The sequence below is a fragment of the Neurospora tetraspora genome (genome assembly GCF_033439725.1).
Source record: "Neurospora tetraspora strain CBS 560.94 chromosome Unknown B0H65scaffold_6, whole genome shotgun sequence".
Lineage (NCBI taxonomy): Eukaryota > Fungi > Ascomycota > Sordariomycetes > Sordariales > Sordariaceae > Neurospora > Neurospora tetraspora.
Genome location: NW_026944388.1, coordinates 2081245 through 2105396, shown reverse-complemented (window position 1 = coordinate 2105396; position 24152 = coordinate 2081245). Strand labels below are relative to the sequence as shown.

Below are 24152 nucleotides of genomic sequence, written 5' to 3'. Positions count from 1 at the left end.
GCCGTTGATCCTCCTCTGGACCTCTGGTCGGAAATCAACGGTTGAGATGACGCCATGTTACTATTCGGAACTCATCTGGGAAAAGTCTTAACAACGCCGTGTACTATGTATAGGCTTCAAAGAAACCCTCTGGATAGTCCGGCAAGAGCTCGGCACGGACTACGGCTATTTGAATGGCCATCTAGACTAATGGAGACAAGTACCGGAATACTGAAGAGGGGTCAACGGGATTCTTCTCTTTGTTCCTGTCTGGATATTCGGCTAACCCAACAGGTTTTGCTTCCTATGGCCAGGTTGTGACACCTGCAGATCGCGTTGGCTGCAGCCAAAGCTCCCCCTGGGCACGAGAATCTCGAGCGAATTTCTTGGGGTCCTGCACGAACCTTCGTGTTTGCGACAAGATCATCCGCACCACAACCGTCCGAACACCCAACCCAGCCAACCAGGAACCAGTCAGGGCGGTCATTGCAGGGCGACCTGGATCTGGCGGGCGGGTGGTCAGATTTTGCAGTAGTTCCTCGCCAAGGTCAGCCACAACGCCCGGCAGCTCTTCAGAACAGAAAACTCCCGATTGCATCGCCAAATCCGGACTCCAACTCACTAGTGGGAGCTGTGATGTGCTCTTGACAGTCGCCGCGCATGGATTTGCAGCTTGACGCAGTCGAAAAAGCAAGCGTCCTGCCATGCGATCAGCAGGAGTACATACGGAAGCAAGGGAAACCTCTGTTGTCTAAACCACCAGCCAGTGTTGTCCTACCCTTCACGAGAAACATCTTGACAGTCAACAACGGGCTTATTTTTCGAGAACCATAGCAGCTATAGCAGAGCGTCCAATGCTGGAGAAGCCATGAACAGACAGAGAAACCCAAAGGTCTGCCATGTTTTTTTAACGTCATCTCACAGCCGCAACGACATCATTTGCAGGGGTTCTGATCGCTCTGAGCCAGGGGCCCAGGGAGGGTCAATCCCACCCTACGACTTTCAAACCGTAACGCGGGGGAACACGAGAAAGTTCTTGGCTCGCTGATTAGTCCAACCTACAGTGGGTAACATAAAAAAACGCCCAATTGTTTTTTCCCCCGCAAAAACGGCCAAAACTCACCACTTTGATACAGTAAGAAACCAACCAATTCGAAAGATATTAATAAGATTACAAAGGTACAGATAGTTCTTTACTCGTCAAAGGTGGCTAAGAAGGTTGTCTTTTGTTCCAACCTTAACTGCACGTCATAATTGGTTACGAACTCGAACTTCAATACGGATTCAAATTTCAGTCCACTAAGACACGCTATAAGCCCACTATAACTTTTTCGCCTACTCAACTCCAACTTTGCACCTTGATTGCACAACTACGAATGATGCAAAGGAAATAAAACTCCTACCGATCTGATTTAATGTTATTTCTCTATTATCGCTAATAGTGCATTGGTTATTGAGTTTTATTGAGAGGTTGGAATCTCGGAGTGATGAAGTTGAGTTTTGGCCTTTTTTGCGGGGAAAAAAACAATTGGGCGTTTATTTGTGAGAGGGACTGTACGATGTGGCTTATGCCACTCCCGGTTCTCAAGCCCGGTGATACCCTTCGACTGACCATGTACAGTTGACTTTCGAGTGTCTCTGTAAGCCCAGATATCGTGTTCGACATTCTCCTCACAATGCTAGGCAACGCCACACGAAAACTCTGATATCTAGCCCCCGTGTCCATGGACCGATAAATGTTGTTGGAACAAAGCAACCAGAAGGGATGACCAACAAGCTCGCCCCTACCGAATTTGGATGGTGAGGCTACCTCGAGGGATAAGGCTATGGTCAGGGGTGTAAACATCCACAGGCACACTTGCCAGCAAGCTGGACTCTGGATCGGCGCTATCTGACTGTGCGTACCAGGGAGGTTGTCACCCCGGATGTGAAGGCCTCTCACAACAAGGCTCCATCATCCGGAAGTAAAGATACATTGCAACACAACATAACTACAGACCGCACATATTGTATGGCCAACCAAAAATCAGCCGGATCCAGCAACTGTCTCCGTCTATCCTTGATGGAGCTCTCCCTGTTACCTAGCTTACACGGCTTGGTGGCTGCCCAACCTCGCGGCCCTTCTCTGGATTTCCTGCGGACCCATCCTTTGCTTCCCGTTGTTGCAACGCCGTCACCAAGGGCCCATCCCTCTCGGTTTTTGGGTACCCTGCAGTCCAAGTAAGATGGCAGCCAACCATGTCATTACAAACATATCCACCTCTTCTGTTGGGTTCTCTGCCTACCTCTACCAGGCTACAGGGCCCTGGTGGTTTTCCTGTCCCTCTGCTCCCGTCTTGCACATGTATAACAAGCCACCATCCCGTTCTTACTGCAGGTCTCTGTCCTTCTTTCTTTTTCCCAGCCCTCTCGGTCAAGCATCTCCCAGCCAACCTGTTCAAGTGACTCCTTCGCTAAGGTTACTTAAGCCTCTCGCTTCCTCAACTTATCCTCACGATATCTGAACATATCAGACTCTCGTTACATACCTTATACATCAGCAACCCTTAATCAACAAGATGAAGGCCGCTCTATCCCTCGTTGCCTTGGCCTCCTCGGCCCTTGGAGCCAACATCCCCAGAGGTTGGGGTCATGGTGGTGATCACGTTAGCTATACTACTGAGGTGATTGTTACTTACACAACTGTATGTGGATCTCCTGTTCTTTTTTCTATCTCAAGAATCCTCGATGCTAACAAAGTTAGGTCTGCCCGGAGACCACCACGATCACCAAGGGTGGTGAGACTATCACCAAGACCTACACTACCACCAGCACTGTGGAGACCAAGGTTCCTACCGTCATCACCGTTACCGATGTTGCTCCCCCAGTAACCAAGACGGATGAAGCCGGTATGTGTCTGACTTGACCGCCCAAGTTTGAAATCACTTGCTTACCAAGAAAATAGTCGTCTACACCACTATCACTGAGCTATGCCCCGTCACTGAGACCAAGGTAGTAGGCGGCTCTACCGTTGAGGTTGTCTGGACGTCCACCTCCACCCTTTATACCAAGGTCCCTCATACCGAGACTGTCTACACCACCTCAGTCGCAACTGAGTACGAGACGACCATCACCACCGTCTCCAAGGGCGAGACCGTCTACATCACCAAGACCGACACCATCACCACTGCCGTCACAGAGGTGCACACCTACTCCACCATGATCCCTCAGACCATCACCAAGGCTGTCGATGTCACCATCCCTATCACCAAGAGCGCGGGTGTCACTGAGACCAAGTACTCAACCGTCGTCGTCTCTGCGAACAACACCATCTACACTCCCATCGCTCCTCCCCCGACCACCGTCATCCTCCCCACCACCTCGACCGTGGGATCTTCGCCCATCGGCTCGACCAGCGCTGCTGCCCCTGCTGTACCGGGCGCCGCCAACGTCGTCATGCAGAAGAGCCCTGTCGTTGCCCTTATTGCTGGTCTTTTTGGCGCTATTGCTCTTCTCTAGACTAGACGAGTTTAGTCTTGGAAGATGGGATGGGAAAACGGTTAATGATACAAACGACGCTCCTTTATGATGATACCCTTCTATTCATATAATGCACGGGGATACGATTTCACGTCCAGCATTTTACATTTTTGGGGAAAAGGCAATAGCGGGAGGATACCTCTTGGCTTTTGATGATATGCGAGGAGCTATGGATGGAGGAGTTAGGGGGAAATGTTTACATGATTGAATTCACGGCCAGGTCACTATCGAATCGGACTCTCCTGAAAGACAAGAGAAAAAGGGTGGCTGGCGGGCTGCGAGAAGGATATAATGAAGATACCATACCATTCGAATGTACATATAAATTAGAATCCCTCTCCGGGGTTTATTTTGGAGATGGTAATTGAATGAGGATACCAAACTATCTGTTGTCGTCTTCCTTCCTTCCCTCATCATACCTCTGCATTAAGCATCCGAATTTATCTATCGCCAACTCGAGTCAACTTGACTACAATCCCAACAACAAATCCGCATGTTCGGTAAAAGTGAGACATTTATAAGCTAAACTTAACATAAAAGCAAACGTGAATCAACATGAAATCAGGTACCTGCGCAAGAGGACATGAGCACGGCCGTTTGATCCCAATGTGTCCTGGCGGTAGGTGCTCGGGACTTGGGAGATGTTGGAAATACTAAACCAACCCACAAACTCCTCCTCCTCACATTTCATTCATTCCACAAACTTGGACGTCATCCCGTCCAGGGCAGTCAATTAAAGTGCATGTACCCGGGCCGTGCCTTCCTTCATTCAAACAGTGATAGTCAATTCTTTGGGATTGAAATTTCTGCTTGTTGAGTTCAGCGAGGAGGGAGCGATGGTTGTCGGTTCGAGCTGGAAGACTTTCCATCTTTGTGCCTGCTACATTTTGGGGGTTTGGATTTTACTAGGCCACCACATCGGAAAATAAAAAGATTCAACTACAAACTTTTTGTGCATCGATGTCGATATTTTTTCACGCCTCCAGGAGTCACTCGGATATATATCCCCTGTACACTGACCTAGTCTACCTACCATCTGGCCCATCAACAAGATCCTATGTAGCAACAAAATGAAGTGGCCAACAACCCTCTCAACACTCCTCACCATACTTCTAACCTACTGGCCTCCTCCCACCGCTCGCGCCATGCCCACGTATTCCCACTCCGACAAGACCGACGATACCCTGCAAGCGAGAACTCTCGGCGGCGTTAGTAGATCTTTCTCTTTGGCCCTGTTTGATAACATGCATATCTGACATTGAAAAACATCTAGATCCTCATCTGCAACGGCCCCAACGCCTCGCAAGCATGTGCCTATAACGTCTACGAAATGGAGACTTGTTACAACCTGCCGGAACAGTTCTTTCGGAATGCGAGCACGTTTGCGCTGGATGAGGGGGGTTGGTATTGTTATCCTTATATGTGAGTGATGTTTCCTGGTTCGGTTGCCGTTGTTGCGTTGTTTTGTCTCCGTGTGCATCTTGGGGATGTTGTGTTGTGGTAGATCTTGAGCACTACTGAGAAATGTGCGAGAGATGTATACAAAGCTTATGAGCCATCCAAGCACATCATTCTTGATCTCCCCTCGTTAAATCTTTCGAGAATCATTGAAGATCATATCACAAAACACTCAACTACCACCCATCATTGCAATCCGAACTAGACTAGTCACCTTCTTCCCAAGGTCGAATGGTACACGACAATTCCATTGCCTGCCATCTACCCATCCCCATCGATTGCCGAATACGTCCTTGTAATACAGCATCACATATACGATCTGCATAAGTACATACTAACCTCGAGCTTGAACCCGATCGGTCAACAGCATGTCTTGCGGAGAAATCTGCACCTCACCCGAAGGCTGTACTCTCGGCGGCGTGTCGTCCCAGTACGAGCACAAGTTCAACCTCAGCGCGGTGGGATGGGACCATTATATCTCTTCGTTTGAGTGTCACTTGGGCGTTGCTCCGTCTGTACCGTAGTTGTCCACCCCATGCATGGGTAGAGCCCGGACTTGGGTGATGAGGTTCCATAACTGGCACGAAGGAAATGGGAAGAAATTGATGATTGACAATTGTTGAACATCCCTTTGGCGAGTCGAGCAGTGGTGTGGTGGAAGATGTGTGGTATTCTCGCCAAAGGAAACAAGATACCACCCAACAGGTATTTGTGAATCGTGATTTCGAGACGTACATTTGTTTCCGCCATCTTCTCGGCCTATCAACCACCGCTCCCATGGAGAGCTGTTCTTTGCTGTTTCACATATCGAATACACACCGGACATAGCAAATGTTCGAAAACCGAAAGAGGCAGGACTGTTGTGAAGGATATACAGTCCAATACTGGTTTGTTTGTTAGCTCGAGACCTCTGGTCAACTTTCCTAGGCGTTTATATATCTAATTGATCCGTTTCGTTCCATAACCAAAGCGTGATCTTACCTTGCATATACTATTTTGGAAATTTGATATGCCATATTGAATCTTGTGAATGCCTTTCCGACCCGTACCTAGCCATTCATTTTATCTCCTTGTGAGGTTTGGGACAATTCGGGATAGATCTCGTCCAGTATACCAGGAGTACCAAGCTAACAAACAAACCAGTATTGGACTGTAGATGTTCGGGTTAGGGTCGGCAATTCGGAGACATGCCCCCATTTACCCACTGCGCCCCATGTCTCTTGGCAACCAATTCCATGCACAGATGACGGTGTTTACCCCGCCTAGTGAGCTTCAGGTGGGGTAGGTACCTTGACAGCTTTACTAATTGACTTTCGGAATGATGAAGCCGATATAGTGTCAAGATAGGCTTTATTCCCAAGCGGGGTGTGACCTGATTAGTCTTTCATATTTTAGTTTTATCATGATAACAGCCGGACGTTTCCTTCATAACTGTTCAAAGAGGGACTTGTCATCTTTGCTCTTTCCACTCTTCAAAAGTCAAGCTCGCCGCCAACTGAGCAGCTTCAAGTCGTCGAGTCCTAGTCCCTTCGTCATCACCTTTCCTCGCTGTTATCACTCAACAACATCAGCGACACCATCAAAAACACACAACATCACAACAACCAGACAAAAGTCAACAACCGCCAAAATGGGTCTCACAGTCAAAGCAACCATCGCCTCCTTCGGCGGCAAGCTCTTCAAGCTCTCCCACCCCTCCACCTCCACCGGCACCGACATGGCCGTGAACCTGTACCTCCCTCCCCAAGCCCTCAAGTCTTCCACCAAAGTCCCGGTCCTGATCTACCTCTCCGGCCTAACCTGCACCCCCGAGAACTGTTCCGAAAAGGGTTTCTTCCAGCACGGCGCCTCCAAGCGCGGCGTCGCAATCGTCTACCCTGACACTTCCCCGCGCGGACTCAACCTCCCCGGCGAGAAGGACTCGTGGGATTTCGGCGAAGGGGCCGGGTTTTACGTCGACGCCACGCAAGAGCCTTTCAGCAAGGGGTACAAGATGGACACGTACATCACGCGCGAGCTTCCGTCTGTTTTGTTTGGGGCAGACTCCGAATTTGGCAAGTACTTGGATGCCGAGCGGGTCAGCATCACGGGCCATAGCATGGGCGGCCACGGCGCGTTGAGTTTGTACCTCAAGAACCCGGGCATGTACAAGAGCGTCAGCGCCTTTGCGCCGATTGCGAACCCGTGTGAGTGTGCGTGGGGCAAGAAGGCGTTTGGGGGCTATCTTGGTGAGGAGAACAAGGAGGAGTGGAAGAAGCATGATGCGACGGAGTTGATCAAGGGGGAGAAGTGGAGGGGACACAAGGATGCGAGGGTGCTGGTTGATGTCGGCACCGCGGATAACTTTTATAAGCAGGGGCAGTTGTTGCCGGAGAACTTTGAGAAGGCGGTTAAGGAGGCGGGCGTGGAGGGGGTGACGGTTAGGTACCAGGAGGTGAGTTTTGATGATCTTTGGGGGTGATGCTTGCGGTAAGCTGTGGAAAGAAAATGGCTGACAAGAGTGAACAGGACTACGACCACTCGTACTACTTCATGGCATCTTTCAGCGATGAGCACGTTGACCATGCGGCCAAGTACCTGGGAATTCTCTGAACGAAACGGTTAAACGGAGTTCTATGATAGAACCGCCCCGTCCAGGAATTGAAATGCCTGCTATATATGCCACGGAAATGCCAGCAAACATTGAAGTAATGATCAAGAGAGACTCCCCGGCTGCACGGATTGCTCCTGCTCGCTGTCCATGTACAATTACTCATCCTCCTGCCCCAACTTAACATCAAATAGGTATCATACATAATGACCTTTATCCCTCCCGGCTAATCCTCCTCATAGGGTCTTCACTTGACCCTGGCATTATCGTCAACCCCTGCATCCCAGCTTGAGCCTCAGCCATCTGGACCTCCTTCTTGATCCTATCGTATGCCAGCTTCTCAAACCGACTGAGACCTCTCCACCAATGTTGGCCTGCCTCATGCTGCGAGATCCTCTCCAGCAAATCCGCTGTCTTCACCCTGACTTCTCTGTCCTTATGGAAAAGCCCAAGGGCAATGTAGAACAAGCCGGCGTGTGCCTCGGGGGCGACACTGAGGAGCAAGCAGATTTCGTCGTAGTTGCGGACGTACTTGGCAAACGTCAGGTAAATATCGCGGCTCTGCATAGCCGTTAAGCGTTGCGTGCGCAGTCGATCGTGCATGTGATGGAGATCCAGGCCTTTGAGCGGACGGACCGTGTATAGCTGAGCGACGTCCTTGTGAAAACAGTTAGCATGCTTGGATGTTCGTTACCATCAATTCCCCCTCGCCTTGCAATGAATGACTCGACTCTGGAGAATGTGACGACGCGCAAACTAGGAAACTTAGGCAAACTCAACCCTGAACTGAAATAGGAATGAAAGGGGCGAGAAAAGGTGACCGCGAACCTGGATAAAGCTGTAGTAACTCCTAGTATTCCTCCAGCCTTCTATCCTCGTGACGTTCCCTGCTAGCTCCTTGCTCTTTTTCTCGTCGTCGGCCCACACGTAGCCGTGCCCCGTAGAGTTGGTCGTGTGCGGGTAGTTGTCGTGCTCATCACTGCCGATGTAGAGAGCGCTGGCGCCGTATACGCTTTCCTCGAAGGCAGCGGCAACGCGTGTGAACTTGAGAACCCAATCCCGCCACTTGGCACGAATCACACGCTCCCCAGCTCTCGTGGCTATGCTCTTTAACATGTCAGCCATGAAGGCCTGATCCCCTGTCAAGTCTGCTGCACTGCTTGAGTGACTCTGGTGTACGAGTGAAGCACAGGATGGATTCTGCTGCTGGAAGTAGACGAGGCCCTCCGTAATTGCAGGCTGCTCGATTCTACTACTGATCTTGATTCTCCCACTGGGCAAATCACACAAGATATCCCACCACTCAGGATGATGTTCGAATGTCGGATTAGTGACACCAGCAATGAAGCCAGGAACTCGTAAAAGGTCGTCGACCTTGGTCAAATCCGTATAGGGAAAGGCGTGGCGGGTAAACCCTCTAAGAATACCGCCAGATGCAAGCGCGCAGGCGGCGAGGACCGCTTCGGCAACCTCGCCGGATGGCATGTTGTGGCCTAGGAAGATGACTCGCTTTTGGGTAAGCAGACCGTTGACCAGCACTATTATGGGGTGTGTGTTGGGGCCGTTCGTGGTCAGGTGGGCATGCAGAGGAAAGGGATGTGGTGATTTCGCATGTGGTTCCGAGAAGTTTTGTATGAGTTTGATCAGGGAAAAATCCCCAACAGTCTCCGGCATAATCGCCGTTGGCACCTTGATCGGGATAGGGATGCCCTTATACATAACCCTGCTCTCGAACTCGTGAGTGTCGCGAGGTACTGCGTATGTTGACTGTCCCACGAGGTGCGCTTTCGTCCCATGTCGGAAGATGCCAGGCCTTCTAGGCGGACTCCTGCTGGCATCAAACGGCTGGTCAGCAAGGCCATCTCGATCTCCTGAAATCCGCATTTGAATCATTTGTTCAAACTTTTCAACGAAAAGGTCCTTGTTATTGCTCATTTGTAGCAAATGCCTCTCCAGGAGGCTTAGCTTGGGCATGAGCGACAGGTCCATCTCGTTGACCGCATCGAACAGCATGGACAGTGTCTCTGGAACAGGAGACTTAAAGTATTCTTCCAAAGCCAATAATAAAAGGGGCTAAAAGACAAGTTAGCGCTTGGCCGAGTGAGAGCTGCGTGTAGGGCGGAAATACCTTGTATATATGAAGAAACGGATGCCGGGTGCAGATGGCCATGGCCTTTACCACTGCACCTCTCTTGACCGTTTTGTCGTGTTTTGTGTTGACAAGGTTGAGAACGTATACTAACGGAGGTCCCTCGCCACCTTCAGGCTCGTCGTCGTCGGTGGACTCATCGTCATCCCAATCATCGTCGTCCAGGTCGTCGTCTTCGTCGTCCGACTCATGTATGATACCCTGTTCGCGATCCAGTCTGCGTTTCCTCCGTCGACGCCTCTCCTCCTTTGCCTGACGTTCTGCCTCGTCTTCCTCGCGGCTAGAATCCTTGTGCAAAAAGAATATGGTCCAATCTTGATTTCGTGCGTGGGCCTGGTCTGGAAGCATGAGCTCAGCTAACATGTGCTCATCCCCGGTAATAGCGACTGGATATTGATGCTCCATGACCGGACCACGGTCGATGTCGAAGGAAGCGACCAAGATGTACTCGACATGGTTTTCGGTGCTCCCACGGGGGTACTGCGAGCGCAACTTGCGGCGAGGATGGCCAATGGCGTTGTTGTACTGACGAGTGACGCCGGCGGCAGAGAGCGAGCTATGTTGCGAGGAGAAGCCGGTACCAGTGGAGGCAGTCTTGCCTTTGGAGCTTTGGTTGGAGGTTCGATCAGGTTCGGCGTGAGGCGGCTGCGGGGAGCGCGCTGGGCCATGATGCGACATTTGAGATACCGATCGCGATTGGGGCGGAAAGGAAGACAGAGACGGTTTTCGATCGTGAGCTGTTCCAGTCGCTCCGTGACTGTTGTTTCGTGAAAACGAAGGCCGCGCCGGCTGAGGAGATGCCATGCTTTACTTTGTCCGTCTGCTTTGCGGCAGATGGTAGCTTATGTGAAACGAGGTCCTATACGCTGTGCTACCAGATATCCGATACCTGTCCGTCGTTGGACCACCCGTGATCCGAGGTAGATAAATGTAGTCGATTGCGCCGGTCGCTGTTTCGGGATGATGTCCCTTGGGTAACACCGGCCGAGTCAAGGTCGTGGTCCTAATCGTATCGACCAGCTTCGATATTCTGGCAAATATTACACGCAGTCCAATCTCGTGGGGTATTTGATGTTGTCTGGCGATCGCGGCTCGGATAGGCTGTCGGGTCAAATGTTGTTTTCTGTGGGTTCCCAACACGGGGGAAAGATGCGCCTTCGTGGTTGTGGCAGCTGGCGGTAAGTACAGGTAAAGGTACTCGAGGTGAAACTCGAAGGATGATGGCCGACAAGACGAAGGGGCATAAGAGCCCAATGGTCTTAGCTCGAAGCTGAGTCTCCGAAGGAACTACCTGGTAGTAATTAGATGAAGATGGAGGCCAGGAAGGTGTGCAGCCCAACGGTGGTGGAGATTCAGGGACCTGCATTCAAACGACCCCAGCATCGACATTTTTGGTGGAGTGCGGGCGGGAGCGATTCGGCCGTCCATTTACTTCATATGATACCGTACACCGGCATCTCAGGTATCTGAATCTTACCAAAACGGCTTCTGTATGATACATTGCTTAGATGATAACAACATACGAGCCCGGGCACTACATGATACCTTCATCCCTAGTCTAGCCAGCGAACGCCGTACGTACAACCTACCTACATAACTTCTTTGTTAAGAGGCCACCCCTGTAGTCATTCCGAACGGCTTCTCCTGACAGGGGGCCGCATCTCTGCAACCTGAACCGCTGATGGTGGAGGTCACTGGAGGAGGGGTTCAGGGGTTTTATGGCCTGGCCCCTGTTGCAGTTGCTGTTCACTGCTTTCTACCGCCTGCATCAAATAAAGTTGAAGGCTTAAATACACGCCCGAGCCAATCAGAGCTTCGAATCATGGACCCCGCCAAGGCTCAGCTGCCGGAGTCCTGAACAACCTCAAAGCGCACCGAACAACCGCGCTGTAGCACGGGACGCACCAGCCATTTTAAGATCCAAGTGCTGCCGCTTTCCCTGGTGTCTGGTCGCTTTTGTTTACTTTCAACTCCACTCTTCTTCCATCGTCGCCGGTTGTAAACCGAACTCTGATTGACATCGCGAACCAGCCCATTGCTTCACTTGGTAACACCAGAAGCTCTCCTAGACTCGCATAGCTGGACAGAAGCAAACATTCATCTACCTGGCACGCTCAGTGTCTATTTGGCAAGCAGCCATCACCAAGAGGAAATCCGGGGGATCGTACAGTACAGGGCGCATTCGTTCGTCCATCATCCGCCAGCCCAGCAAGACAGTCCCCGGCTGCTGTCAATTACGACCTACGTCACTTTATATAAGTGGGAACCAGAGCCATGGTGCGCGATGTCCCGTCAAAGAGTCCAATGCACGATTTCCAGAGTCCAATCGCTAACCCCGTCCCGTCTCGCGTGTCATCGTAACAGGCGACGCCAACAACAGGGCCGTACAAACCATCCCCACTGGGATCGTACGCCTCCCCAATGGGATTGGGCTCCCTTGGTGCCCCAACTGCCACCAGGAATTCCCCATTCCAACGCAGAGCTGTGTCCCCAGTGTCCCCGTCCCCACTCCGACAAGCAGCGACATCTCCATTGGCGACACCGCCTGTCAAGCAACAGCAACAATCGGGTCTGCCAGGGGGAGCCAGTGTAAGCGAGTTGACGTCTCGGTTCGCCAATAACATTGCCAGCAGCAGCGGCCCGCCGACCACGCCCGGAGCTGGACTTGGAGGAGCTGGACCTGGACTTGAAGCTACACCGACCAGCCAGACCCAGTCCCAGGCCAGCTGGACACCTAGAGCTTCGGCATCGGCACCGACCGTAGTCAACCCGCCGCCGCCTAACCCAATGTTTCTTAACGGCGACGCGCCGCCGCCGCGGCCTCCCCAGCATCGCATTTCCCCCTTGCCTTCGCCCTCGATACCACGAACGACTACCTCCGCCTCTACCATGAGCATGGGAACCGGAGGCAATGCCATGTCCCAGCTGCAGCCCTCGCAGGTACGCACCCTGCGGGAGGGCTTCCAGATCCTGGACCGCGACAGCGACGGTGTGGTGGTCAGGGAGGATGTCATCGACATGCTGAACCAACTGGGTACGTTAGGTTCCTAGACTACCTCTTGTCTATCTACTCCTTACCTTCTCTGATATCTCAACTAACACCTGAACATCTAGGTCTACCCAACAACGCCTCCGACGTCTCCCAATTCTTCCCTCCCAACGGCCCCCAATCCATGACCATGGCCGTCTTCCTCAACTCCATCGCCACCGCTCTCTCCAGCCTCTCTCCCAGCGGCGAGCTTCTTTCCGCCTTCTCAGCCTTTGACGACGACGACAGCGGCCAGATCGACGTGGCCGAACTGCGAGACGCTCTGCTCAACACGGCGCCCGAACCAGGCGAGAGGCCGCTAACGTCGCTCGAAGTCGACAAGGTCATGGCCGGATTCACGGGTCGCAGGGCGTTTGCGCAGAACAACCAGAGGACGACTGGACTGGGAGGAGTAGGCGGGGGAGGCGCGAACAAGCGTGGGGAGGTGTTCAGATACCAGGAGTTTGTCAAGATGATTCAGGGGACGGGGAATGGTGGTGAGCAGGGTTCCGAGGACTCGGGACGTAGTTGAATGATGAATCAGGAGGGAGAACGTGGTGTCAAGACTACCGTGATAATGGGATGATGGATGGAAGGCTAGCGCGATGGGATATCAAAAAGGGATACGGAACCGGGAAACTGTAATTACACCGGGTGATGGGTGATTATGATGACGACGATGACGATGGGCTAATAAGTCTGGTTTATTATTGCGGGCTGGGCTTTGTAATAGTGGGTTTGATGATATTGTAGTTTAGAATTAGGACAGGCAGGCAGGCAGGCAGGCAGGTTGCATCGGCGTTGTCGAGTCGGGTAATGGATATCACTTTGAACCTTGGATTGTTAAATGGGAATCCCCAAAAGAGGTTGCGTTGCAACCGTACAGCGTGGTTGATTGACCTCGGCTGCAGAACTTGATCTCGATGCCGCTGTCTTCGGGATGGTCTGCCGATGGATGTTAGTGTGAGCAACGTGGAGAGAGTCCAACGAAGGAATGTTGCTTGGCACAGAAGAAGTTGGTTGGTTGGGTCATTTTAAAAGATGGTGGGAATAGGACAGACAATTTGATGAAGCATTCGGTTATCAGCCTTGTAACCCTACACTTGGGCGGCATGTCATTTTTTGTACGAGTCAAACAAGGTGTTGGTTGTTAGGTGACCCCATAGAACCTTCGAGAAGGACTTTTCAATGTGATGTTTCCTTTAGCCTACCCTGTCTCCCTGTTTAACACATAGGTTTCTCTCTTGGAATTGCTCATTCATTAAACGAGGGGTGACAGTGACAGTGACAGGGTGAAGAGCTAGGACTAGTGTTCGGGCGAGGCCAGCCAGCTGGCCTCATCCCTTCCCAGCGGGTGCAAGGCTGGATCCTGGGTTGAGCCCGCGCAGAGCTGGATTTTGGGATGGATTGTAGTTGGAAAGTAAATAAAGAAACCTTTACCCTCAAATGAAAGTCCAAATGGAGGTGCAAATGGAGGTAGTGTTCGGGGCGGCAGGAAACCTGCCGCGGCCCTTCCCAGAGCGAACGCGAACGCGAAGTTTGGGGACGGAGAGTGCACTAACAGAAAAAGCGCGAAATTTAGTTAGCACTAACAATTCTTTTGCGGGTGAAAAGTGCACTTTCGGGCCGTGCGTTATGATTTGGATAGTGCGTGCGCGGTTTTGTATGGGGACCGCCCGCGAAAAGCACTAACACCCTACCCGGATTTTTTAGCGTCCGGTGAGCTGTAAGGATAGAGAGAAGCTAGGGGGCACTTGTCCGTAGTCTCCGTACTCCGTACAGTAGCCACGCTACATATGTGGTCAGGTAAGCTCAGCCCTTTTCAGCCCTTTTTAAGCACACTTCACCTTTTTATGAGTGATCATATTGGACAACAACGACATATGTACCCAGACAGACGAAAAAAGGGATTGCACAGCGGGTGAGCGGCGGTTGGGCAAAGCCACTCATACACCCGGGCGGGCAACGGATGCACCCGTGGGCCGGGCTGTGTTATCCGCTTCCCGTTTTTTTGTTTAAACATCGACCGGGCAGGCAGGGCAATTTGATGTTCAGATTCGATATCCAAAATGTCTTGCAACCCTCCAATATCTTCTTCCCTTGCTGTTGTGATTCCCGTTGAAGTGTCTCGATCTTGATTTAACCACAGTCTCGTCAGGAGAAGACCGAAGTGTTGGTTGGAAGATATGTATATCTCCAGAGTATCATCTTGCTTGGCAGGATGGGTGGTCGAAGGTTTTCGAGAAAAAAAATTCGGGGCCGGAGAGACAAGTTGACATCCCCGAGTGGAACTGAAAGCCCCAATGAAGACAAAGGCCGGTTCGATGCAGGATTTACATAGTCGTACCCAAACAAACCAACGCTGTCAAAGCTATTGGTTGGGCAACAATGCTGCCGCTGTCAAGCCATCATAGCCCTCTTTTTAGTGTAGTGCTGGTTCAGTTCCCAACAGCCGGGCCGTGATGCGGGGGCCGGGGATGATATGTGATGTCCGGCATGGCTGCTCTCGTGGTGACATGGTGACATGGTGAACCGATTTGATCGGTTCTGAAGACTCTGAGAAGTTTGGATCCCTACCAGTTAGCCATCAATAATCTCAGCTTCAACAATGTTCTTCGTCAAGTGTTAACTGCTTAGTGAAGTGTCAGTGAGAATCTTGAACACATTCAGAAGCACGAGTAGAACGTTGGATATGGTCCCAGGATGATCCCGTTCCCAACCTTTCCCAACAAGGTCGAAGCAACCTGCAGCGTGGCGTTGATATTGCTTGGGTCGCTTGTACCTATGACTACCGACCAATGCTACCTTTGTGAATTCATACACTGCCATCCAGTTGGTGTCTCTTGAGGTGTCTGGGGTTTAAATTTTTCTTTCTTTCGCCCTCATCGTTGAATAGCTCGTAACGGATGACTGTTAGTCCATGTAAGGAAGGGTGTAAGCGGGACCCCCCAGCCAACTGATATTCCTCCGAATCGCAATGATTTGTCTGCGGAAGCCGAGAAAATCGTCCTAAACCCTTCCAATATTTTTATAGCGTCGGATGTGATGGGATGGATCGACCGTGCCTAGCTTCCGTTGCTGCCTTTCGTTGGCTTCTCTTTTCCCTCTTGTGTCGAAACTGACGCCTGTCTCGTCTTGTTGAATCTGTTCATCCAGTGTGCTTTGTGTGTCATTTGCATCAATCGTCCCATGTCGTCCCGCTTTCATCTCCATCCCAACCTCCTCGAAACCGCGGATTTTTTCGCAAGCTTCTCCGTTCCAATTCGACATAACGAACGCTACCTCTTCGCCGCACATAAAAGACACCAGAGATTCACGGCCAGGATCCCGGGCAAACGATTGCTTGCTTCCCGCACGCGGTTTCCATCACCCTGACCTAATTTGACGTGGCCTAGGTTATACTCGGGATCTCCTGTTCCATAGTGAAAAGAAGTGGAAGGTTTTATAGGCGCTGAACTTCTATGATCTCCCCACAGTTCACAGTCACCCCCCTACTAGTAGACGGAAGACCGTGAATATCAAGGTCCCGAGTTCCCACTTCTGACTCGGATACGCACAAGTACTTGGCACAGATAGTCGCAGGGTACCAGCACAGGAAGTCCCCACCAATTTTTGCCTGGATGCGGATGCCGCGATACAAGATCCGGGTCTGGTTGGAAGTCACCGCTCGCTCGGCACGCACACTGGGAAACTTTACATTTTGGCGGCCCCAGCCCGCATTGCCATCCGGCGACCTTAACAAACCATCGGCATCCCGGTGTCAGGAAAACGCCCTTTTGCAACGGTTTGCGGTCCGGAAATTGGGGACAGAGCAGTCCGGCAGTCTCAATGAGGTTTTTCGGCAAAAAATCGTCCAAGAGCTCCATCTCCACGGACAGAGTGGACGCAGACACGCGCGCCGAACGTTACGAGTCGACGCAGCCTTCTGGCGCTTCAGGTCCAGGAAGTCCCTACTCACAGTCGCCGCCGCCGCCGCCTCCAAAGAGTCCAAAGCCGCCCGCGCAGACGCAGCACACGCAGCAGCCGCCGACGCCGCAGCACACGCACACGCAGCAACACCGATTGTCCCCCACCAAACCCGTGTTTTCGTTCCCCTCGGGCACCCGCTCGCCGTCCGCCAAAAAAACTCACAGGTCGGAGAGTCAACCACGCCGGGACCATTCTCCCCCGCCACCACCTCCGCACCACAATCTTCCCTCAACACCACCTCCGTCGGGCTCAACTTCTAGATCTGCGAGTGCGCGCGATCCCACAAAATACTCGTCGTCGTCGTCGTCGCATCAGCCGCGCTCCTCGACCAGTTCCCGCAGCAGTTTCGGCCGCCACCCAGTCGATCCCGCCGCTGCGTCTGACAGCCGTTCCAGGTCAACTTCCTTCCGTCGAAAAAAGGTCGACACAGACATCCACCCGTTGAACCTGCCCCCCGAGCAGCGCAAACGCTTTTCCGAACTCTCCGGCTTTAGTGTTCGAGATTCAATGGAGTTCGACAACAAGGAGAACGGCGCGGCTTCCGCAGCCTCGCCCCCGCCGCCGCCGCACAAGCAGCAACCGCAGGACCAGCAAGCGCAGCGCAAGCCCACACCGCCCGCTCACGGAAGCACCTTTACCGTTCCCGTGTCCAACGGTGCCGATGCTGCTCAGAACAATGACGGCGAAGTTCCTACCCCTCCTCCCCATCGCTCGCAGCCTACCACCCCCGTGCAGAGCGCTGCCGAGCAGGCGGAGGGCTTCAAGAATGAGGGCAACAAGTTCTTCAAGGCAAAGGATTACACTCAAGCGATTGCGTACTATACCAAGGGTGAGAAGGAGGCCAGGTTCCAAGAAAAAAAAGTATTGAGGCAGAAACTAACTTGGGCATAAAAACTACAGCCATCGTCTTGCAGCCCGAATCCTCGACATATCTAGGAAACCTTGCGGCAGCCTACATGTCCGCCGGCAAGTACAAGGATGCTCTCGAGGCCTGCTCTCGGGCAGCGGAGCTTGACCCGAACAACCCCAAAATTCTGTTGCGTCTGGCCCGTATCTACACCAGCCTCGGCAGGCCCGAAGAGGCCATCGCCACCTTCAGCCGCATCCAACCGCCTCCTTCGACAAAGGACATGGCTCCCGCTAGGGACATGTTGAACTACATCCAGGCCGCCCAGAAGGCTCTTCAGGAGGGCACGGCCGCTTCCATGGTTCTGCACCCCCTCGATATGGCCGAAAGGCTCCTGGGTATCGGCGCTACCCGGCCCAGAAAGTGGGTTCTGATGCGTGGCGAAGCCCTCCTCAGGTTGGGTGATATCAACTCTCTCGGCGAGGCTCAGAATCTTGCCATGTCGCTCCTCAGGAACAACAGCCAGGACCCCGAGGCTCTCGTGATTCGTGGCCGTGCACTTTATGCTTCGGGCGAGAACGACAAGGCGATTCAACACTTCCGTAAGGCTCTCAGCTGCGATCCCGACTTCAAGGATGCTATCAAGTGGTTGCGTACCGTCCAGAGATTGGACCGTATGAAGGGAGAGGGTAACGACGAGTACAAGGCTGGCCGTTGGCAAAACGCCCTGGAAAAGTACACTGCTGCGTTGGAGATTGACCCGGCAAACAAGGGCACCAACTCCAAGATTCTTCAGAATCGCGCCTTGTGCTACACCAAGCTGAAGCAGTTCGACGAGGCCATCGCCGACTGCGAAAGAGCCATCAGCCTCGACCCTTCTTACCTCAAGGCCCGCAAGAGCAAGGCCAACGCGCTTGGCTTGGCCGAGAGGTGGGAGGAGTGTGTTAAGGAGTGGAAGGCACTTCAGGAGCTCGAGCCTGAGGACAGGACCATTGCTCAGGAAGTCAAGCGGGCCGAGCTTGAGCTCAAGAAGTCGCAAAGGAAAGACTACTACAAGATCCTTGGAATCGACAAGAACGCGGATGAGACCCAGATCAAGAAGGCGTACCGTAAGCTCGCCATTGTCCATCATCCCGACAAGAACCCCGGCGATGCCTCCGCCGAAGCCAAATTCAAAGATATCGGTGAAGCTTATGAGACGCTTAGTGACCCTCAGTAAGTTTCCCCCCACGTTATGGGCTAATGTGTGATGATTTTGCTAACGCCCCGAACAGGAAGCGCGCTAGGTACGATAGTGGTGACGACCTAGTGGACCCCTCTGATATGTTTGGTGGTGGCATGGGTGGTGGCATGGGTGGTATTGACCCCGAGATCATTATCCAGATGATGGGTGGTCAGGGTGGCCATGGCTTTGGTGGTGGTGGCTTCGGCGGTGGCAGCTTCGGCGGTGGCGGCTTCCCTGGAGGCGGTCGCTCCCGCGGCAGGGGAGGTTTCGGCGGCGGCGGCTTCCACTACCAATGACAACCCCAAGAAGATGGTAATGGGTACGAGGACGACTTTGACGATGATAACGAGGGGTACCTTTCCGAAGACGACGCTGCCGAGCATGCCGACGAGCAAGAACGGACCCACAGAGCTTGGGGAAAACGAAAAGCAGGCAACGAGATGGACAGCCGAGTGGCATGGCTTAGATCATGGGGTATCTGGCTGGTCGCTGCCGTTGTGCTTTTGCCTCCCCATCTCTTGGTTCTGCTCGTTGTGTGGTACATATGCCTAGGGCTGTTCAGAAAGCTCATGGCTGCCGTCAGACGCGCCTAGCGCACTTCCGGCGTCTCGGCCAAAGAGTGACTGGGAACACGTCTAGAGTAAGAAACCCCCTGGCTCGGGCAAAGTTCAGGAAAGATACCTGAGCATGTAAGAAGCGAAGGAGCAGGAAAAAAAAGACTCGGATGTTTTCTTTTACATATTGGGCAAGGCATAGACTTTTTCATTGGTTCATAACCTCACATACCTTTTCCCCGAAAGTTGCGCCACGCTTACCCTTCGTCATCCGTCATCCGTCATTGTCTTGTTATCGTCTCGCCCAACTGTCATGACCGTTTGGGCTGTCAGTCACCACACTCATGCACATACTCACATGCTGACCGTTATCCGGCATTCTGAGGTGATAAAAAAGGTAGCGGCGGTGTATGTGTCTGGGTTTCCGGGTTGAGGATGTTATGGTTTTACATATGGCATAACTGATTGCACATAGACTTGGAACCAGCGCTGCTTACAACTCCAGATAGAAGTTTGACGTACAGCGCCGCGTATTATGGTTTAGTTCCTTGGGTCTGCCAGAAGACGAAGCAGAAGTCTTTGGGATATTTAGGATAGAGCCATTGAATGACAGCTAACACATGTGATATTTTGACTGACCTCCCACTTTCGCCATCTAGTTTGTAGTATCTAACCCAGTTCCTAACTTTCTTACAACAGATTTCGACATCATTATGAACACCAATCCGCCGGAATTTGTAGTATCCAATGTCATCATACACAATCCGTAGTGTGAATAATCATTTTCACTGTACTTTAGCGGCTCACGTCCTGCGATATCAATGTTGTTTCAACGATGCCCGGCATTCGGAAGGACCCGAACGTTGGTGGCACCCGGTCGATGGAAAACACTGGTTATACTGTGTCGCCTGTTTAATATCAAAATCCATCATGATAATGTGTGGTGTGGCGCCTCTGAGTCTTGAATAAGGGGTATAAACATTATCATAAGCTTTGGAATAAGCTTTGAATACAGATTACCGCCCTTGTATTACAGTTTGCTTCAGGTTATATTTCTTTTCTGTAGTTGCCATCTTTTTTACCTGTGCATCTCTCCAAGTTCTTCAGAGGTACCAAGGTCCATTTCTTACTGAGTGCGGGTGATTAGTGGCCATCTTCTTGAAAGGCATCTCTCTGATCGAAATCAGAGGTGAGATGCATCCAGGGAGAAAAAAAAAAGGGAAACAGAGAGAGATCTGTTCAGATCAAAGGCGACATAAGATCACCACAACAGGAGGCGAGCCCAGTGCCGTGATTGGTTCACAAAGCCACTAACAAGATCTCGCGTGCCCGTTCCGGGGTCAGAATGGAGGACAAGGAACCGTGGCAGTCGAGCCGAAGGGGCAGGTACGGAGGCGTTGGGAGGGAGGTACGTAGCGGTTAAGGTAGCGCGGAGCTTGGACCCCCTGCCCCAAATTTGGAGGCCACGATTCACATTCGGTGCCAGAGTCCCCGATCCGCAGTTGCCAATCCGCCATCTGCAGAAAGACAACTTGACAACATCCCTCATCACCAATCCGACAAGTATCCATCTGTCCAAACCGACGAACCCTGTGGAAGCCGCCACACCTCACTTGACACAGTCGCACCACCTTTGTTCCCAAGCATCTCCAGCATTGAAACTGGGAACAACTTCCACTCCTTTCTCCCACGGTCCACTACAACGCTGGCCTAGACAGACGATCCCCGCGGCAGCTCCAACAAAAGCGCCTTGCTCGGCCTCTTCCTAGCTGCAACTTGTCCTCGACATCTTTTCTTGAGAATTGCAGCCTGATCGTCCACCACCACAGAGAGCAGCAGCCTCTCGCCACGATAGGTACTCACCATGAGTACTGATTACGCCTACGACGAGGAGGGCCACCTCTGGCCCTTCTTCGTGTTCACCCTCACGTCCATCGTCACCGTGCCCATCACGTACTCGCTAATAAAATCGTCGCGGAACGACCCGGCCGCCGCTCTTAAGCGCATCCATACAGACTACGAGCACGACCAGTCGTCGGTAGTCGACACGCTACGCAAGTCGGAGAAGCGCAAGGACGGCAGCAAGCCATGGCTGATCGCCCTCGTCATCGCCGGATGGGCTGTCATGGGCTACATGCTCTACCTCATCAAGACCACCGACGCCCCGGTACAGAACCTCTGGAACCCGTATGATATTCTCGGCATCTCTGAGAGCGCCACCGAGAAGGTGATCAAGAAGACGTACAAGATGCTCTCCCTCAAGTTCCACCCCGACAAGGCCCGCCCCGACGCCTCCAAGAACGAGACCATTGACGACCTGAACCGCCGCTACGTCGAGATCTCCAAGGCATACCAGGCTCTGACGGATGAGGAGGTGCGCAACAACTTTATCCAGTTCGGCAACCCCGATGGCAAGCAAGGCTTCAGCATCAACATCGCGCTTCCCAAGGCCATTGTCTCCGACGGCAATGGCAAGTACATTGTCCTGATCTACTTCGCCTTGTTTGGTGTCCTCCTCCCTTACTTGGTCGGCTCTTGGTGGTACGGCACACTTCGACGCTCCAAGGAGGGCGTTCTCATGGAGAGCGCCAACCGTTTGTTTAAGGAGTACCAGGACAACATTGACGAGGGTGGCGTGGTGGCAGCTCTCAGCAGCGGCCAGGAATTCGAAGACCTGTTCAAGGGTGACAAGGCAGACGCTGGCCTCTCCAAGATCGAGTCCAAGGTCATGGCTTCCGACGAACTTCCGCCCAAGGAGAAGAAGAAGCTCGAGGACGTTGAGAGCGGCCCCCGGAGAATGGCTCTTGCCCTTCTCTGGGCTTACCTCGGACGCATTGAGCTCGGTGATGCTACTCTCGAGAAGGCCAAGTTCCAGGTCGCGCCTATTGCCCATGCTCTGAACAAGTCCTTCAACGCAATCGCCCTCGCCTACATGAACACCGCTCCCCTCCTCGCCTCGTACTTTGCCAGCCAGCGCCTCATTCAGGCCATCCCGCCCAAGGCTTCTCCTCTGTACCAGCTCCCCCACTTCAACTCCGCCATTGTTCAAGCTGTTGAGGGCGACTCCCGTGTCCACACCACTGTCCAGGCCTTCATGGACCAGCCCGACGCTAAGCGCCGCAGCCTCGTTGTTGGAAAGGGCCTCTTGACAGATGCTCAGTACAAGGAATCCATCGCCTATGCCAAGCAGCTCCCCTATCTCCGCGTCGCCAAGGCTTTCTTCAAGGTCACCGGCGAGAAGTTCATCATCCCCTCTTCCCTCGTTACCCTCGTTGTCAAGGGCCGCTTCGTTCCTCCCGGTAGCGAGAAGGTGCCCGACGTCACCCCTATTGATCTCGAGGACATTGACCCCGCCGAAGACGATCTCGACGCCATCCTCGGCCGCAAGAAGACCAAGAAGCTGGTTGGCAAGGACGAAAAGGGCAAGCCCATCTACGAGGAGACCACCGAAAGCGAGGACGTTTACCCGCCGCTTGCTTCTTCCCCTTACTTTGCCCGCGACCACAGCCCCAGGTGGCACGTCTTCCTCACGGATTCCAAGCAGGGGCGCGTGGCCGTGCCGCCTTTCACCTTCGTCAGCTTCGACAGGCCCATTTACGAGTCGGACGGCAAGACGCCCACGTTCGCCATGCAAACCCTGAAAGCGCAGTTCCAGGCGCCGCCACAGGCCGGCCATTACACGTTCGTCATGCACGTGGTATGCGACAGCTATGTCGGGTTCGACACCAAGATGGAGGTGACGCTCGTGGTGGAGGACGCGAGCCAGGCGGCGGAGATGAAGGTTGAGGAGGAGATTAGTGAGCCTGAGGAGGGTGAGTTTTTTGCGTCCCCACAATCCACGAATACACATAGTGCAACAAAAAGCTAACCACAGCTACTACAGATTCTATCGCCGGCATCATGAACGCAGCAAAGGGTGCGCCGACAAAGCAGAGGGTTGTCAAGGACGAGGAAGACTCGGATGAGGAAAGTGGGACGGATGATGACGAGGACGACGACACGAGCGATACTAACACGGATACGGAGCCTGAAAACTAAGTTTAGCTTTTTGGGTCTCTCCTCGCTTGTCGTTCTTCTTCATGTTTTGTGACCTTTCTTTTTTTCTATTCTTAAGAATGGGTGTATCGGTTGGTTGGTTGGCAGGATAGGGTGGGTGTGTAGTAGCTTCCTTAAAAGTGACGAGGTGGCTTATACAGCGAAAGACAAAATTTCATCACTATTAGTTGGGACAGCCTGGTGGCCACAACTGCTGGGCTGGCTAGGCTTTTACAAGTTTTGTGTACATACTTAAAAATATCTTGTCAGCGTATTAGGGAAGAACCCTTGACATAAATGCTATGTGGCGCAACGCAACGCAACGCAACCATATGGGGTATCATACCTCTATTCAGTTCCTTTTCGAATTCCTCTCAGTTTCTCTCTTCCTTCCCATCAGCCCCCCTTCCACTTCTTGTCAGATCGTCCGCCACCCAACGAACCCAAACCACCCGTCCACCAATCCAACCACGAGAAAGGATTAAGAGAGGTATGACCTAGTAACTGTGTATCCCATCCTTTATAAAAAGGTACGCTAGTCTAGTTCTAGTAACTCTGTCTTTGTATGATTATAGCTTTATTCCCCCCTTCTCGCAGCGGCATCCTTTTCCTTCTTTTTTCCTCTCTCCCTACCCATAACTCCTCGGCTCCGCGCAAATCCAAATGTGGTAGTTCTGAGCCATGGACAATGATCCGCTAAATATGCAATGCTCGGCTCCACTTTTTCTGTCCTCTTCTTCGATCCTCCTCTTCTTCCTCTCCCCACGCTCTATTGGGGGATAGGTACTAATCCCAGTTC

The 24152-nt window shown here is 52.5% G+C and overlaps 7 protein-coding genes across 7 annotated transcripts; 6 read left to right on the top strand and 1 right to left on the bottom strand.

The window, feature by feature from the left end:
• Positions 1 to 2537: 2537 nt before the first annotated feature.
• On the top strand, positions 2538 to 3477 carry B0H65DRAFT_550997 (uncharacterized protein; the record flags this gene model as incomplete). Its single annotated transcript, XM_062829775.1, has 3 exons — positions 2538 to 2663; positions 2723 to 2867; positions 2924 to 3477. 3 exons carry the CDS (start codon positions 2538 to 2540, stop codon positions 3475 to 3477), a joined length of 825 nt encoding a protein of 274 aa, XP_062679483.1.
• Positions 3478 to 4448: 971 nt separating this feature from the next.
• B0H65DRAFT_263085 (uncharacterized protein) lies at positions 4449 to 5823 on the top strand. The gene is made up of 3 exons (XM_062822643.1): positions 4449 to 4706; positions 4772 to 4920; positions 5324 to 5823. The coding sequence occupies exons 1-3, from the start codon at positions 4569 to 4571 to the stop codon at positions 5478 to 5480; spliced, it is 444 nt and encodes a 147-aa protein (XP_062679482.1). The 5' UTR covers positions 4449 to 4568; the 3' UTR covers positions 5481 to 5823.
• Positions 5824 to 6586: 763 nt separating this feature from the next.
• Positions 6587 to 7548, top strand: B0H65DRAFT_431827 (esterase D; the record flags this gene model as incomplete). Its single annotated transcript, XM_062824966.1, has 2 exons — positions 6587 to 7390; positions 7465 to 7548. 2 exons carry the CDS (start codon positions 6587 to 6589, stop codon positions 7546 to 7548), a joined length of 888 nt encoding a protein of 295 aa, XP_062679481.1.
• Positions 7549 to 7588: 40 nt separating this feature from the next.
• B0H65DRAFT_263064 (docking domain of Afi1 for Arf3 in vesicle trafficking-domain-containing protein) lies at positions 7589 to 10598 on the bottom strand. Its single transcript, XM_062822642.1, has 3 exons — positions 9675 to 10598; positions 8327 to 9619; positions 7589 to 8203 (listed from the first exon to the last, which is right to left on the bottom strand). The coding sequence occupies exons 1-3, from the start codon at positions 10497 to 10499 to the stop codon at positions 7760 to 7762; spliced, it is 2562 nt and encodes an 853-aa protein (XP_062679480.1). The 5' UTR covers positions 10500 to 10598; the 3' UTR covers positions 7589 to 7759.
• A 1222-nt stretch (positions 10599 to 11820) lies between these two features.
• B0H65DRAFT_263030 (uncharacterized protein) lies at positions 11821 to 13468 on the top strand. Its single transcript, XM_062822641.1, has 3 exons — positions 11821 to 11972; positions 12038 to 12729; positions 12810 to 13468. The coding sequence occupies exons 2-3, from the start codon at positions 12117 to 12119 to the stop codon at positions 13253 to 13255; spliced, it is 1059 nt and encodes a 352-aa protein (XP_062679479.1). The 5' UTR covers positions 11821 to 11972; positions 12038 to 12116; the 3' UTR covers positions 13256 to 13468.
• A 2818-nt stretch (positions 13469 to 16286) lies between these two features.
• On the top strand, positions 16287 to 19147 carry B0H65DRAFT_262990 (uncharacterized protein). The gene is made up of 3 exons (XM_062822640.1): positions 16287 to 17521; positions 17593 to 18754; positions 18814 to 19147. The coding sequence occupies exons 1-3, from the start codon at positions 16552 to 16554 to the stop codon at positions 19058 to 19060; spliced, it is 2379 nt and encodes a 792-aa protein (XP_062679478.1). The 5' UTR covers positions 16287 to 16551; the 3' UTR covers positions 19061 to 19147.
• Positions 19148 to 20840: 1693 nt separating this feature from the next.
• On the top strand, positions 20841 to 23634 carry B0H65DRAFT_472756 (Sec63 Brl domain-containing protein). Its single transcript, XM_062827162.1, has 2 exons — positions 20841 to 23130; positions 23202 to 23634. Exons 1-2 carry the CDS (start codon positions 21183 to 21185, stop codon positions 23354 to 23356), a joined length of 2103 nt encoding a protein of 700 aa, XP_062679477.1. The 5' UTR covers positions 20841 to 21182; the 3' UTR covers positions 23357 to 23634.
• The last annotated feature ends 518 nt before the right edge of the window (positions 23635 to 24152 follow it).

What these genes read in the sequence shown, in the direction of transcription:
- B0H65DRAFT_263085 (XM_062822643.1), top strand. Translation starts at nt 4,569, where the DNA reads ATGAAGTGGCCAACAACCCTCTCAACACTCCTCACCATACTTCTAACC. An exon ending in AAGCGAGAACTCTCGGCGGC is followed by an intron (nt 4,707 to 4,771) that starts GTTAGTAGATCT and finishes AAAAACATCTAG; the next exon opens with ATCCTCATCTGCAACGGCCC. An exon ending in TGGTATTGTTATCCTTATAT is followed by an intron (nt 4,921 to 5,323) that starts GTGAGTGATGTT and finishes ATCGGTCAACAG; the next exon opens with CATGTCTTGCGGAGAAATCT.
- B0H65DRAFT_263064 (XM_062822642.1), bottom strand. Translation starts at nt 10,499, where the DNA reads ATGGCATCTCCTCAGCCGGCGCGGCCTTCGTTTTCACGAAACAACAGT. An exon ending in CGTTTCTTCATATATACAAG is followed by an intron (nt 9,620 to 9,674) that starts GTATTTCCGCCC and finishes CTTGTCTTTTAG; the next exon opens with CCCCTTTTATTATTGGCTTT. An exon ending in CATTCCTATTTCAGTTCAGG is followed by an intron (nt 8,204 to 8,326) that starts GTTGAGTTTGCC and finishes TGTTTTCACAAG; the next exon opens with GACGTCGCTCAGCTATACAC.
- B0H65DRAFT_263030 (XM_062822641.1), top strand. Translation starts at nt 12,117, where the DNA reads ATGGGATTGGGCTCCCTTGGTGCCCCAACTGCCACCAGGAATTCCCCA. An exon ending in CGACATGCTGAACCAACTGG is followed by an intron (nt 12,730 to 12,809) that starts GTACGTTAGGTT and finishes CTGAACATCTAG; the next exon opens with GTCTACCCAACAACGCCTCC.
- B0H65DRAFT_262990 (XM_062822640.1), top strand. Translation starts at nt 16,552, where the DNA reads ATGAGGTTTTTCGGCAAAAAATCGTCCAAGAGCTCCATCTCCACGGAC. An exon ending in GATTGCGTACTATACCAAGG is followed by an intron (nt 17,522 to 17,592) that starts GTGAGAAGGAGG and finishes TAAAAACTACAG; the next exon opens with CCATCGTCTTGCAGCCCGAA. An exon ending in GAGACGCTTAGTGACCCTCA is followed by an intron (nt 18,755 to 18,813) that starts GTAAGTTTCCCC and finishes CGCCCCGAACAG; the next exon opens with GAAGCGCGCTAGGTACGATA.
- B0H65DRAFT_472756 (XM_062827162.1), top strand. Translation starts at nt 21,183, where the DNA reads ATGAGTACTGATTACGCCTACGACGAGGAGGGCCACCTCTGGCCCTTC. An exon ending in GATTAGTGAGCCTGAGGAGG is followed by an intron (nt 23,131 to 23,201) that starts GTGAGTTTTTTG and finishes CAGCTACTACAG; the next exon opens with ATTCTATCGCCGGCATCATG.